Raw genomic sequence first — 14,668 nt, 5'->3', positions numbered from 1 at the left:
GACCAAATAGCCATCAAGCTAGAATTCTATACCCAAATCTTTCAAAAATAAAAGCAAGATAGACTATCTGAGACATACAAGAGCTGGAAGAATTCATCATTAGCAGGCTTACACTGTAGAAATGCCAAAGGAAGTATTTTTTTAAATGTTTATTTGAGAGACAGAGAGAGAGGGCACGTGCAGTATGCGTGTGCAAGGGGGAAAGAGCACTGAGGAGACAGAGAATCCCAAGCAAAGCCCAACGCGGGACTTGAGCTCACAAACTGTGAGATTATGACCTGAGCCAAAATCAAGAGTTGGATGCTTAACTGACTGAGCCACCCAGGTGCCCCTAAAGAAAGTATTTTTAAGCAGAAGGAAAACGATAGCAGACGGAAATGTGGATCCACACAAAGGAATGAAGAACATTAGAACTGGTAACTATATAGGTTACGATTTCACTTCACTATATGTATGTATATCATTTCACTATATGATTTCACTTATATGTAGAATCTCAGAAAAAAACAAACAAACAAGGGGTGCCTGGATGGGCTAAGTCGATGAAGCATCCTACTCTTGATTTCGGCTCAGGATCTCAGGGTCGTGAGATCGAGCCCTGTGTCAGGCTCCACGCTCAGCATGGATTAGATTAAGATTCTCTTAAGATATTCTCTCTCTCTCTCTCTCTCTCTCTCTCCTCTGCCCCTCTCCCCAACTTGTACACTCTGTCTCTAAAATTAAAAAAAAAAAACAAACACCAAAAACCATAAGATACCTAGGAATAAACCTAATCAAAGAGGTAAAAGATCTGTATGCTGAAAACAATAGAACGCTTATGAAAATAAATTGAAGAAGACAGAAAGAAATGGAAAAACATCCCATGCTCAAGGATTGGAAGAACAAATATTGTTAAAATGTCTATACTACTCAAAGCAAACTACACATTCAATTCAATCCCTATCAAACACCAGTATTTTTCACAGAGCGAGAACAAACAATTCTAAAAGTTGTATGGAACAAGAAAAGACCCCGAATTATAATGTTGGGAAAAAACAAACAAACAAAGCTGGAGGCATCATGATTCTGGACTTCAAACTGTATTACAAAGCTGGAATCATCAAGACAGTGTGGTACTGCACAAAAACAGACACATAGATCAATAGAATAGCATAGAGAACCGAGAAATGGAGCCACAAATATATGGTCAACTAATCTTCGATAAAGCAGAATATCCAGTGGAAAAAAGATAGTCTTCGCAATAAATGGTGTTGGGAAAACTGGACCGTAACATGCAGAAGAATGAAACTAAACCACTTTTTTACACCATACACAAAAATAAATTCAAAATGGATGAAAGACCTAAATGTGAGACGGGAAACCATCAAAATCCTAGAGGAGAACACAGGCAGAAACCTCTTTGATCTCAGCTAAAGCAACTTCTTACTAGAGACACGTCTCCAGAGGCAAGGGAAACAAAAGTACAAATGAACTACTGAGGAGTGCCTGGGTGGCTTAGCGGGTTGAATGCCTGACTCTTGGTGTTGGCTCAGGTCGTGATCTCAGGGTCGTGGATTGAACCCCGCATCAGGATTCTCTCTCCACTTGAGATTCTCTCTCTCCCTCTCTCTCTGCTCCCCCCCATGTATACATGTATGTGTGTGTCCATGTTCTTAATTAATTAATTAATTAATTAATAGGGGCACCTGGGTGGCTCAGTTGGTTAAGTATCTGACTTGGCTCAGATCATGATCTTACAGTTCGTGAGTCTGAGCCCCGTGTCAGGCTCTGTGCTGACAGCTTGGAGCCTGGAGCCTGTTTCAGATGCTGTGTCTCCCTCTCTCTCTCTCTGCCCCTCCCCTGCTTGCACTCTGTCTCTCTCTCTCAAAAATAAACGTAAACAAACAAACAAACAAACATTTTTTTAAATGAATTATTGGGACCTCATCAAGATAAAAACCTTCTGGGGCACCTGGGTGTCTCAGTCGGTTAAGCTTCTGACTTCAGCTCAGGTCATAATCTCACGGTTTGTGAGTTCGAGTTCCGCATCGACTCTCTGTTGACAGTGCGGAGCCTGCTCAGATCCTCTGTGTCCCTCACTCTCTGCCCCTACCCCACTCTTGTGCTCTCTCTCTCAAAAACAAACATCCATGAAAAAAAGATAAAAAGCTGAACAGCAAAGGAAACAATCAACAAAATTAAAAGGCAACTGATGAAATGGGAGAACATATTTGCAAATGACATAATCTGATAAAGGGCTAGTATCCAAAATATATAAAGGACTCAACACCCAAAAAATCAAATACATAATCCAGTTAAGAAAAGGGCAGAAGACATGAATAGACAGTTTTTCAAAGAAGACATCCGGAAGGCTAACAGACACATGAAAAGATGCTCAATATCACTCATCATCAAGGAAATACAAATCAAAATCACAATGAGATACCACCTCACATGTGTCAGAATGGCTAAAATTAATAACTCAGGAAACAACAGATGTGGAGAAAGGGGAACCCTTCTGCACTGCTGGTGGGAATGCAAACTGCTGTAGCCACTCTGGAAAACAGTATGGAGGTTTTTAAAAAGTTAAGAATAGAACTACCCTACAACCCAGCAATTGTACTACTAGGCATTTAACCAAAGGATACAAAAATGCTGATTTGAAGGGGCATGTGCACCCAATGTTTATAGCAGCACTATCAACAATAGCCAAAGTATGGAAAGAGCCCAAATGTCCATTGATGGATGAATGGATGAAAGATGCGGTATATATATACAATGGAGTATTACTTGGCAATCAAAAAGAATGAAATCTTGCCGTTTGCAACTACATGGATGGAACTGGAGGGTATTACGCTAAGTGAAATTAGTCAGTGAAAGACAAAAATCCTATCACTTCACTCATATGAGGACTTTAAGAGACAAAACAGATGAACATAGGGAAGGGAAACAAAAATAATGTAAGAACAGGGAGGGGGACAAAACAGAAGAGCCTCATAAATATGGAAAACAAACTGAGGGTTACTGGAGGGGTTGTGGGAGGGGGGATGGGCTAAATGGGTAAGGGGCACTAAGGACTCTACTCCTGAAATCATTGTTGCACTATATGCTAACTAATTTGGATGCAAATTTTAAAAAATAAAAAATAAAACAAGGTAAAAAATAAACAAAAAATAAACAAAAAACCAAATGAATGAATAAACAACAACAAAAAAGAGAAAACACTTGTAAATATGGAGAACAAACTGGGGATATGGACAAAATGAGTGAAAAGGGTTAAGAGGTACCAACTTGCAGTTATAAAATAAATAAGTCACCAGATGAAAAGTACAGCATAGGGAATATAGTCAATAATACTGTAATATACTTATTGTGGTGAGCATTTCATAATGTATATAATTGATCACTGTGTTGTGAGCATTTCATAATGTATATAAAAGATCACTGTGTTGTACACCTGAAACTAATTTAATATTACATGATCTATATATACTTCAATAAAAGAGATAATTGAGGGGCACCCAGGTGGCTCAGTCAGTTAAGCATCTGACTTCAGCTCAGGTCATGATCTCATAGTCTGTGATTTCAGGCCCCACATCAGGCTCTGTGTCTACAGCTCAGAGCCTGGAGCCTGCTTCAGATTCTGTGTCTCCCTCTCTCTCTGCCCCTCCCCCACTTGCACTCTGTCTCTCTCAAAAATACAAAAATAAAAAAAGATAACTGACTATTTAAACAAAAAAAATAATATGGTGTGCTAAAAGTAAAATGTATGAAAACAATAGCACAAAGGTCAGGAGGGGAACAATGGAAGTACACTATTTACTGTAAGGTTCTTATACTATTCATGAAATCATATAATATCATTTGAAGATAGACTGTGATAAGTTAAACATGAACACTACAAACCATTAAACAGCTACTAAAATAACAAAACCTGAGTTGTAACTATTTATCCCCCCACCAAAAAATAATAAAACGTACTAAATCAACCCAAGAGCAGGAAGAAGAAGAAAAAGAAAAGAAACAAAGAACAGATGGGATACATAGAAAAGAGTAGACAGTAGCTTTAAATGTAAGCATATAAATAATTACATTAAATATAAATGGTATAATCACCTAATTAAAAGATAGAGTTGTCATACTGGATAAAAAAGCAAAAGCCAACTATATGCTGTCTATAAGATTCATCTTCAGTACAAAGATATAAGTAGGTTAAAAATATGGAAGAAATTATGCTTTGCTAACACTAATCAAACGAAACCTTGAGTGGCTATATTTACTATAGGACAAAGTCAATTTCAAAGCAAAGATATTACCAGGGATAAATGAGGTTATTCCATTGTGATAGAAATGTCAACTATTAGAAAAGACATAACTTAAAAATTTATGTATCTGATAATAGAACTTCCAAATATATTAAGGAGAATAGGAAAGAGAGACACATAAGCACTCAATTATAGTTGGAGATTTCAATATCCCTCTCTCAATAATTGACAGAAAAAATATATAGAAAATGAGTAATGATACATCAGACTTGAAAAATACTACCAACCTACTTGACCTAGTTGACATTTATAGAATACTCCACACCAAATCAGCAGACTACATATTTTCTTTCAAGTGGACACATAATATTTATCAAAATAGGCCATATTCTCATCTATTACCAGAATTCATTGGCTATAAAACAAGCCTCAATAAATTTAAAAGGATTTCAGTCATCCAACATATTGTTCTGTGACCACAATGGAATTAAATAACAAATTAACAGATCTGTAAAATCTCCAAATATTTAGAAACTAACCAACACACTCCTAAGTAACCCTATTGGTCAAATAAGTCAAAATGGATATTAGAAACTATTTTGTACCAACTGAAACTGAAAACACAACATGTCAACATGTGGGATGTTGCTCATATAGTATTCATCTTCCCCAGTGTCCACTTTTAAGAAACTAGAAAAAGAAAAGGAAATTCATCACTGAGTAAGGAGAGAAAATGGAATGATAAAGATCAAAGCAGAAATTTTTGAAAAGGAAAACAAAAATAGAGAAGTCAGTGTAATGAAAAGGCACTTTTTAGAGAAGATAAGTAAAACTGATAAACTTCTGGCCAGATTTATCAAGAAAAGACAAGAGAAGACACAAATTATCAATATCAAAAATGAGAGGAATGACATCACTACAATTCTACAGATACTAAAAGGATAATAAGGGATTATTATAAAATACTTTATGTCAATAACTTCAAGATGAAATAGATTCCCTGAAAGACATGAACTACTCAAAAAAATAAAGTATGTAATTTAAGTAGCACTATTACAAAAATAAAATCTGTAGTTTAACACTTTCTCACAAAGAAAGCTTCAAGCCCACATGGCTTCACTGGTGAATTCTAGCAAACATTTAAGGAAAAAATAATGCCAATTCTGCACACACTGTACTAGAGAATTGAAGAGAGGGGAATACTTCCCAACTCAATTTTAAGGCCAACATTCACCTTATGAAAAATAGATAAAGACATTAGAAGAAAGGATAGATAGAAGATCTCATATACTGCTGGCTGGAATGCAAAATGGTACATCCACTTTAGAAAACAGGTAAGCAGTTTCTTAAAAAGTTAAATATACACTCAGCATATGATGTAGCAATCCTGCCATTAGGTATTTTACCACCTGCCCCCCTCCCCCAATGAAAACATATGCTCACACGAAGACCTGCATGTAAGTGTTTTAAGCAACTTTATTCATAAAGGCCAAAAAGCTAGAAACAACTCAAATGCCCATTAACTGATGAATGCATAAACAAACTGGTATATCCTCACAACTGCAATACTACTCGGCAATAAAAAGGAAATGAACTACTGACGTGTGCAAAAACATGGATGAGTCTCTGGGGTGCCTGGGTGGCTCAGTCAGATAAGTGACCGACTTTGGCTCAGGCCATGATCTCATGTTCCGCAGGTTCATGCCCTGTATTGGGCTCTGCGCTGACAGAGCCTGGAGCCTGCTTCGGGTTCTGTGTCTCTCTCTCTCTCTCTCTGCCCCTCTCCTGCTTATGCTCTCTGTTTCTCAAAAATAAATAAACGTTAAAAAAGTTAAAAAAAAAACAAACATGGATGAATCTCAAAAGGATTATGCTGAAAGGAACCAATCACAGAAGACTGCATACTGTATGATTTCATTTATTTATTTTTTTTAATGTTCATTTATTTTTGAGAGAGAGAGAGAGATGGAGTGCAAATGGGGAAGGGGTAGAGAGACAGGGAGACACAGAATCCGAAGCAGGCTCCAGGCTCTGAGCTGTCAGGACAGAGTCCGATGCAGGGCTTGAACTCACAGACCGCGAGATCATGACCTGAGCTGAAGTCGGACGCTTAACTGCCTGAGCCACCCAGGTGCCCCTGGTATGATTTCATTTATAAGACACTGTGGAAAAGGCAAAACTATAGGGACAAAAATTAGGTTGGTGGTTGCCAGGGCTGGTGGTGAGAAAAGGGGATTGGCTGCAAAGGCACATAGGGGCCTTTTGGGGTGACAGAAATGTTCTACGTCTCAAATGTGGTGGTGGTTACATAACTACACGTTTGTCAAAACTCATCAAACTGTATGCTTAAAAAGAGTAAATTTTATACCTCAATAAATCTGACTTAAGAAAACAATAAAACAAATCTAAGTAAACAACTAAGTGAAAATACACATAAGAAAAATCAACTTACAGTGTTTCCAATTCAACGGTCATCATGAGGATGCTCTCAACTGTTGTAAGTGACACCTGTGTTGATCCCATGTCTCTGAAGGAGAAAGCCCAAACATGCGTGATTTGAACCCAAGGATAAAAATTCTGTACCTAAAAAGATACTTAGCAACATGTGATTACTTCAATTCTGGCTTCTTTGTCAAGTCAGCTCAAGAGTTTTCTTGCTATGGACAATAATTTCAGAAAGCTCCCAATGAAGACATTTTATGTGCATCATCAAATTAATCACCTTGGTGCTCAACAGTACAATCCTTTTTACTCTTATCCTCGTTTTCATTCTCAATTGCATCCACCTCTCTTGATTAGTCTTTTTTTCTTTTAATATACACCTTACTCCACTTTCCACTTTGAGATAAATGGTATTTCTACCTACATCTACAAGTCCCATGTCTGTTATGTGTTCTTCAATACTACTCCTTCCTCTGCAGGCTATCTTGCCCATATACGTTTTTTCTTTGCTAATAATGCTTATTTCAATAACCCAGTTAAAATTCAAATTACGACTTTTTAACCAAAACGCAAAATACTTAATCTTTTGATGACAACAAAAAAGATCAGAAATCATCTCATGAGCCATGAGATTGTTGCAATACTTACAAATATTTTAATGCTGGCAACTTAAAAAGATAGGAATCTTCAACAGTTGACAGAGGGTTACGACTGATAATTCTGAAAAATGCAATGGAATTAAAATTATCTGCATTTCCAGTAATGACTACCATGAAAGTTTATGTTCATTTTGGGGGTATGGAACTGGAAGGTGAAAACTAATCATTTTCTGCCTTTGCCTATAAATCACCCTTAGATTCTGTAAAGCACTCTTCCTTTGGGAACTACCCAGCTCTCTGGACGATAAAGTGGAGAACAGAAAGAGGAAAAAAAAAATTTTTTTTTTTACGTGGACAGCAAAGCAAAGATATGCCAAAGAACTTTTTGGGCTGAAAATCCTAGAAGTGACTATGCTGGTAGGAAGCCCAGGCTCTGTAGGAAATACTGTTTCTAGTGTCCTCTGTAATTCTAGGTGCTTTTCCTTTATCTCTAGAAATGTAAAAAATTCCACAGTTTAAAACACCCGGTTAAAGACAAAAATAGGACCAATTCCTCAGTTTGGGGGCCAAAGACAAAGGGATTAATCTAAGAGGAAATGGTGAAAGCTATACCCCCACCATGTGTATTCTCCTATGACAGCCTTTGTTAGGTGGCATATGATCCCGTTTCCTTATCCATCTCCTGGACTGCCAGCTCCTTGAGGGCAGGGACCATACTCTATTGTCATTTTTGTCCCTGTGCCTGACAGAGTGCTTGTTATTTACTAGTTATTTAGTGAAGGCTTGTTGAATAAATAACTTTTTGTCACTGCTTGACACAAGTTTTTATTCCAAAGTGCCGAGTAGATTTTCTTCTCAGTTCTTTACAGCAAAAATAAAGTGAAGGAAACAGGAAGAAAGAAAAGAAAATCTGCCTTTAGGTTGACTCTGCTCAAGAATCATCACTGTACTTTTGCAAAATTATAAGGATAATCATCACAACCAATACTATTGAGCCATAGGGCATCTGTGATCAGCATTTCACATTTAAACCTCACAATAACCTTATGTGATAGATACATCATTACCCCATTTTACAAGTGAGGAAACTGAAGTACAGAGAGGTTGTATAATTTGTCCCAGTTTGTCAAGCCAGTCAAGAAGCAGAGCTGGAATCTGAACTCAGTTCTGACTCCAAAGCCTGTATTTAACTTGTATGAAAAAAAAAGGGGGTTTAAAATAGCCGTTACCTTAAACTTAACTTTGAGAGCATTAAATATAGAAACACTTTGCTGAACTTCATCTCTCCATCTGGGAGAGCTTCTCTAAGAATTACATTTTCTATTTTTATTCCTTTCCTCTAATCATCTCCCATGATTAAGTATTTAATTAGCCTGTGATCATTGAGACTTTAGAGATTTCATTTTTTATTTTTGTATTCTATTTTTTGAGAGAGAGAGTACAAGAGTATGAGTGAAGGAGAGGCAGAGGAAGAGAGAGAGAGAGAATCCCAAGCAGGCTCCATGCCCAGTGCAGAGCCTGACATGGGGCTTGATCCCATGACCGCAAGATCATGACCTGAGCCGAAATCAAGAGTCAGGCAGTTAACTGAGCCACCCAGGTGCCCTGAGACTTTAGACATTTTAAAGCCCTGTTACAGGTGAATCAGTGAAAATGAGAAAGGAAGGACGTCTGAAAATTCATCCTTCCGTAAAAGCAACAACAACAACAAAAAACTAGCAAAAATGGTCAAAATCAACTTTCTCAGAACTTTGGAAATTTTAACCAATGGGCTTGCAGCAACCCGGAGAGCATTTATTAAAGAAAAAATTACTAATTTCTATGAGAACAGTGAGCTCTGTTGTTTTAACTTGTCCTCAACCTCTGCTCTCCATCGTGATGGTAGCCTTAAAAATTGCCCACATCCCAGGGGAACAGAATGGAGCTCAAGTTCCTTAAAGCCTCATTCCCAAGGAACAAACTGTCATTGTTTTACCTGTCTAGTGGGGTCCCTAAAAAACTTCACTTGAAAGCCTTGCCCTTGACCTCACTGAGAACTGCACAGTGCTAAAATAGCCTCTTCCCAAGGGGCATTTTTTGAAAACAATTATAGATAAATGTTTTAATCTGGCAGCTATGTGAGGCAATTGATAACAAGACAAAAAATAGCCTAAACAAAAAGCCTAAAAGGAAAAAGCTGAGAAATGAGATGTCCATAGGGACTTTGAAATGCTCCAACATCTTCCTGGGTAACTAGAAGACCACAAGACATATTCCTGGGAATGTAGAAAAAAAACCTTAGCACTAATAAATGAGTTCAGCAAGGTTACAGGACACAAGATCAATATGTAAAAATTAGCTTTATTTCTATACATCAGCAATGACTATTCCAAAAATAAAATTAGAAAAACAATTCCATGTATAACAGTACTCAAAAGAACAAAATACTTAGGAAAACATTTAACCAAAGAAGTGCAAGAATCACACTAAAAACCACAAAACGTTGTTGAAAGAAATTAAAGAAGATTGAAATAAGTGTAAAGATATGCCATGTTCACGGATCAGAAGAAAATATTGTTAAAATGGCACTATACCCCAAATTGAACTGTGGTTTCAGTATAATCCCTATCCAAACCCCAACTGACTTCTTTCCAAAAATTGGCAAGCTAATTCTAAAATCTGTATGTCAATTCAAGGGACCGAGAATAGCCAAAATGATCTTTTAAAAAAAAAAAAAAAGTTTATCTATTCATTTTGAGAGACAGCGAGCATACACACCCGTGCAGAAGAGCAAACATGAGCGAGTGTGAGTGGGGAAAAGTGTGAGCAGGGGAGGGGCAGAGGGAGAAGGAGAGGGAGCATCCCAAGCAGGCTCCATGCTGTCAGTGCAGATTGCAACACGGGGTTCCATCTCACAAACCATGAGGTCATGACCTGAGCTGAAATCAAGAGCCGGCCACTTAACCAACTGAGCTACCCGGGTGCTCCAAAACGATTTTGACACAGAACAACAAAATGGGAAGACTCACACGCCCTGGTTTCAAAACCTACTTCAAAACTACAGTAATCACGGTGTGGTACTGGCAAAAGAACAGACATGTAAGTTGATGGAACAGAACTGACAGTCCAGGAACAAATCCTCACATTTATGGCCCACTGATTTTCAACAAGGGTGCCAACACCATTCAACGTGGGAAGACTAGTCTTTTCAAATGATGCTGGGACAACCGTATATCCCCATACCAAATAATGTAGTTGGATTCCTACACTTCACACCATATATAAATATTAACTCAAAATGAGTCAAAGACCTAGAAGGAAGAGCTCAAGCTATAAAACTCTCAGGAGAGAAATCTTTATGACCTTGGATTTAGGCGACGGTTTCTTAGACATGACACAAAAAGCACAACAAACCAAAGGAAAAATAGATAAACTGGACTTTATTTAAAAATAAAAAAACAACCCAAAACTATCATATGTCTGATACAAGTCTAGTATCCAGAACATCCAGAATATATAAAGAACTCTTAAAACTCAGTGAAAAGACAAATAATCAAATGTTTAAATGGGTAAAGGATTTGAAGAGACATTTCGCCAAAGAAAATACATGAATGGCCAATAAGCACATGAAAAGATGCTCAATGTCTTAGGTCATTAGGGAAATATAAATCAAAGCTACAATGAGATACTACTCTACACTCACTAAGATGGCTATGATCGAACAGAGAGACAATGATAAGTGGTAGCAAGATTTGGGGAAACCAGAATCTTCATACATTGGTGGGAATGTAAAATGGTGTAGTCACTGTGGAAAACAGTTCGGCAGTTCCTCAAAAGGGTTAAATATAGAGTTACTACATGACCCAGCAATTCCACTCTTAGGTATGTACCCAAGAGAATTAAAAACATATGACCACACAAAAACTTGTACATGAATACTCATAGCAGCATTATTCACAATAGCCAAAAAGTCAAAATAATCCAAATGTCCAATAACTCACGAATGGATGAACAAAATGTGACTGGAGCACCTGGGTGGCTCAGTCGGTTAAGCATCTGACTTTGGCTCAGGTCGTCATCTCACAGTTCATGAGTTCGAGCTCTACATCAGGCTCTGTGGTTTTGGATCCTCTGTCCCCCTCTCTCTCTGCCCCTTCCCCGCTTGTGTGTGCGCTCTCTTTCAAAAATAAATAAACATTAAAAAAAGGAATGAAGTACTGAAACATGCTACAACCGGATAAATCTTGAAGCCAACAAGCCACGTGAGAGAAACTAGACACACATTTCTATGAAATGTCCAGAATAGGCAAATCCATAGGGGCAGAAGGTAAATTAGTTGTTGCCAGGGGCCTGGGAGGAGGGGGGAATGGGGAGTAAAGGCTGATGGGTATGGTATTTCTTTCGAGGGGGGCAATGACAATGTTCTGGAATTAGCAGTGATTATTGTCTATCAAAGTATACCATTGGACTATATACTTTATAATGTTGCATATTCTATTATGCGGACTATATCTCAATTTGAAGAAAAAAAAAAAAGAACCATGTTGTGATAAATAGAGAACCAGTTGCCAGAAGATCAAACATGTTAGTAGGTGGAGAAAAGGGGAGCGAAGATTCAAACTCTTCCACAACGGAGGTCAGAGGGAGTTAGCGGTGCGGCTGGGAGCCATGCATTTTTGTTCTTGCCTTGGAAACTCCCCTATTCTTCCTATTCCAGCCCCTTCTTCTACGTTTTTTCAGGCCCATTAACATGTCGGGTTTGTGTAACACTAGTTAATATCCAGTCAGACGATGTTATGAAGAGAAAGAACGTGAGTGTCACATGTCTGGTTAAACACAGTTCCTCAACCTTGAGGCTCTGAATGTCCTTTGGCTTTGAAAAAATAAAAATGGCATTAATACCTACAAGCTTACTGGCGGGCTCTGTGCAAGTAACCTCTTCCACGTGTGTGTCTTCCCCTGCCCACTTCTCCCCCCCCCCCGCCCCGCCCCCCTGGCTCCCTATTAAGAAAGACTATGAAGAATTATGGAGCCAAAACAATTTAGTAGTTTGTTATCCTTCCCCCAACTATCTCAGTGCTCTACCCCCACTGTCCCCCCCTCTTTCCTGGTAGCTCACCCATGGCCTTATACCCATCGGCTCGGTGCTTCCTCTTACCCAGGCAGCCCTCCTGCTGAGATGAATGCCCTGTGTTTATCTGTAGTGAAAACAAAATACAGGCCACTCCAAGTTATCCTATCTCCTCCTGTCTTTAGTGCCGCCTTCTCTTCATGGAGCTATTGTGCCTGAGCCAAGGGGAGAATGAGAACTGACCCGACAGGTTACATCTGCTGGACCGACAGCAATTGTTTTTCCACAGACTGCGATACGAACGAACGGTGGACGCTGCACTAGACATCATCTCCATTTCCGTTCAATTCCCTCATGTTACAGATAAAACGTGTGCTGACTCAGTCTATTGGCTTTTGGATATTCGTGGGCTTATCTTTATGGGAGTAAAACATAACAACAGTTATCCTCAAAGACTGTCTCATAATCAAAGTTGAAGAAATACTGTTCTAGATATTTTTTTGTTTTTTAAAAAACTCTATCTTATTTGAAGAGGAAAACTCAAGTATTTTTGCAAAAGCTTTCCGTTGCAGAGCAACGGGACAGACTAAAGGTAGCTCACAAAATAAGGGAACATTTCTTACGTGTTATTTTTTTTTTCTCCAAATTCTTCTACAGAGGTCCAGACAGATGGGCTACGTTTCCTTTCTATTAACTGAGGAGACAGAGAAGACTTGAGGACTGAAGCTTGTCACCACTGTCCTGAATGTACTGAAATCCTAACAGCTTTAGCTGAAAAAATGTCCAAAGCAGGCAGTGAAAATACATTTCAAATAGGACAGACTCCAAACTCTCTATGCTGGAATCCCAAGGCATGGAGGGAAAACTGGCTCCTTGGAGGAAAGCAGTTGAAGAAATAAGTAGAGTGATCTAGACCCTATTCCAGTATGTTTGAAGTACTTGGGGATAGAATAACCCCTTTCCTTTATTCATCTACATAGGTTCATGGGCCATGAGAACATGACTCCCCATGCGAAGCTCCTCAATACAAGACATCTAACGGCATCACGTAGATCCTCTCTCAGGGGTTGGGCGGGGGGAGGGGCGAAGCCTAAAGAATCTGAAATGGTGAGCCCATGTTTTAATTCAAGTTCTGAGAACAGCCTTGAAGAGGAGTTTCTGGCAGTGAGGAACAGCCCAAGAAGCAAGGGCCCCGGAATCAGGCAGACCTAGGTCTGAATTCTGGCTGTCACTTCCTGGTGAAGGGACTTAAGTAACGAACGTCTCCGAGTCTTTTTAGCAGCATTTACCTCATAAGGCAACTTGAGGATTAAAGGAAAGAGCATGTGCAAAGCACCTAGCATAAGGCTGGGCACAGAGTGGGTGCCTAGCAGTGACGATGTGATATTTGCACCAGGCGGTGAGCAGGAAGCCTGGGGATGCCCATAGGTGGCATGGCCAGGAGCTCCCGAAGCATAGGGAAAAGGAGCTCCCTGCTCGAAAGGTCCTATTCCAGTGAGAAGCTGACTCCAAGGGACGACGCCCAAAAGGCCGGTTGTCATTCAGGTCCTACCTAGTGCCAGGGAATGCGGAATTGTATTACTCGCGAAGCTTCTTAAGTGGTTCTGTCACTTATTGACAGTGTGAACCTAGGCAAGTCACCCGATGTCTCTGAGTTTCAACTTCCTCATCCCCGAAATGAGGATGATACTACCTGTATCACAAGAGTTGCTGGAAAAACGAAAATGAAGTGCCGTGTGAGGGGCCACATCCGGAGCATTTCCCACGTGCCAAGCTCTATTCTAAGAGTTTAAGACACACTGTCTTACTTGCAGCACAAGCGAAAGGTCTCAGCGTAGTGCCGGAGCGCAGTAAATACCTAACAGAGGTAGGTATTAAAGAAATGATATGGGGCAGAGGAGCAACTACCATGCTTCCCAGAGAAAGAAGATGCCTTGGCATATACGTGGGAAGAATCAGATGCAGCTGGGAGAAGAAAAGTAACAGTTGGGTATGACTATCGCAAAGCTTCTGAACTACCACACACGGAAAATAATAAAAGTTACCCTAAATCACCCCAAAAGGACAGCCCTGAGTTGTCATCTTCATCCTTAACGTTGATGCCTTTCTGAATCTGAGAAGAAGCTGTCAGGATTTCCAGTACATACCAAAAAGCGATGACAATATCCTGAAGTGTGTCAACTTGTGTGGGCACGCAGCCGTCTAAAAGGAAGCAGATGGCGGTTGACCGGGGGAGCGTTAGGGCGTCTCTGTGACTGCGGCTCGACTTTGCCTTCAGAGGGTGGCCACACCTACCTCAACGATATTCTCAACAATAATTCAAAAGGGGTAAG

At 39.4% G+C, this 14,668-nt stretch overlaps 1 protein-coding gene and 2 long non-coding RNA genes across 4 annotated transcripts in view; 1 reads left to right on the top strand and 2 right to left on the bottom strand.

Annotated features, from left to right (window-relative positions):
• The window catches only part of LOC122233602 (leucine-rich repeat-containing protein 37A2-like), a 54,074-nt gene that overhangs the window by 13,343 nt on the left and 26,063 nt on the right, over nucleotides 1-14,668 (bottom strand). For both annotated transcript variants that reach the window (XM_042966758.1, XM_042966759.1), the window contains 2 exons: nucleotides 7,335-7,406; nucleotides 6,697-6,771 (listed from right to left, as the gene is read on the bottom strand). In XM_042966758.1, coding sequence (XP_042822692.1) covers nucleotides 6,697-6,771; nucleotides 7,335-7,406 — 147 coding nt within the window. The remainder of the gene's footprint in view (nucleotides 1-6,696; nucleotides 6,772-7,334; nucleotides 7,407-14,668) is intronic.
• Nucleotides 331-12,721, top strand: LOC122233613. The gene is made up of 2 exons (XR_006211249.1): nucleotides 331-416; nucleotides 12,521-12,721. It is a non-coding gene; the product is annotated as an uncharacterized LOC122233613 (long non-coding RNA).
• On the bottom strand, nucleotides 11,951-12,630 carry LOC122233615. The gene is made up of 3 exons (XR_006211251.1): nucleotides 12,579-12,630; nucleotides 12,423-12,462; nucleotides 11,951-12,137 (listed from the first exon to the last, which is right to left on the bottom strand). It is a non-coding gene; the product is annotated as an uncharacterized LOC122233615 (long non-coding RNA).

Source organism: Panthera tigris, chromosome E1 (assembly GCF_018350195.1).
Source record: "Panthera tigris isolate Pti1 chromosome E1, P.tigris_Pti1_mat1.1, whole genome shotgun sequence".
Classification (NCBI taxonomy): domain Eukaryota; kingdom Metazoa; phylum Chordata; class Mammalia; order Carnivora; family Felidae; genus Panthera; species Panthera tigris.
The sequence above is the reverse complement of the archived record's forward strand: the minus strand, read 5'-3'. Positions and strand labels throughout refer to the sequence as shown.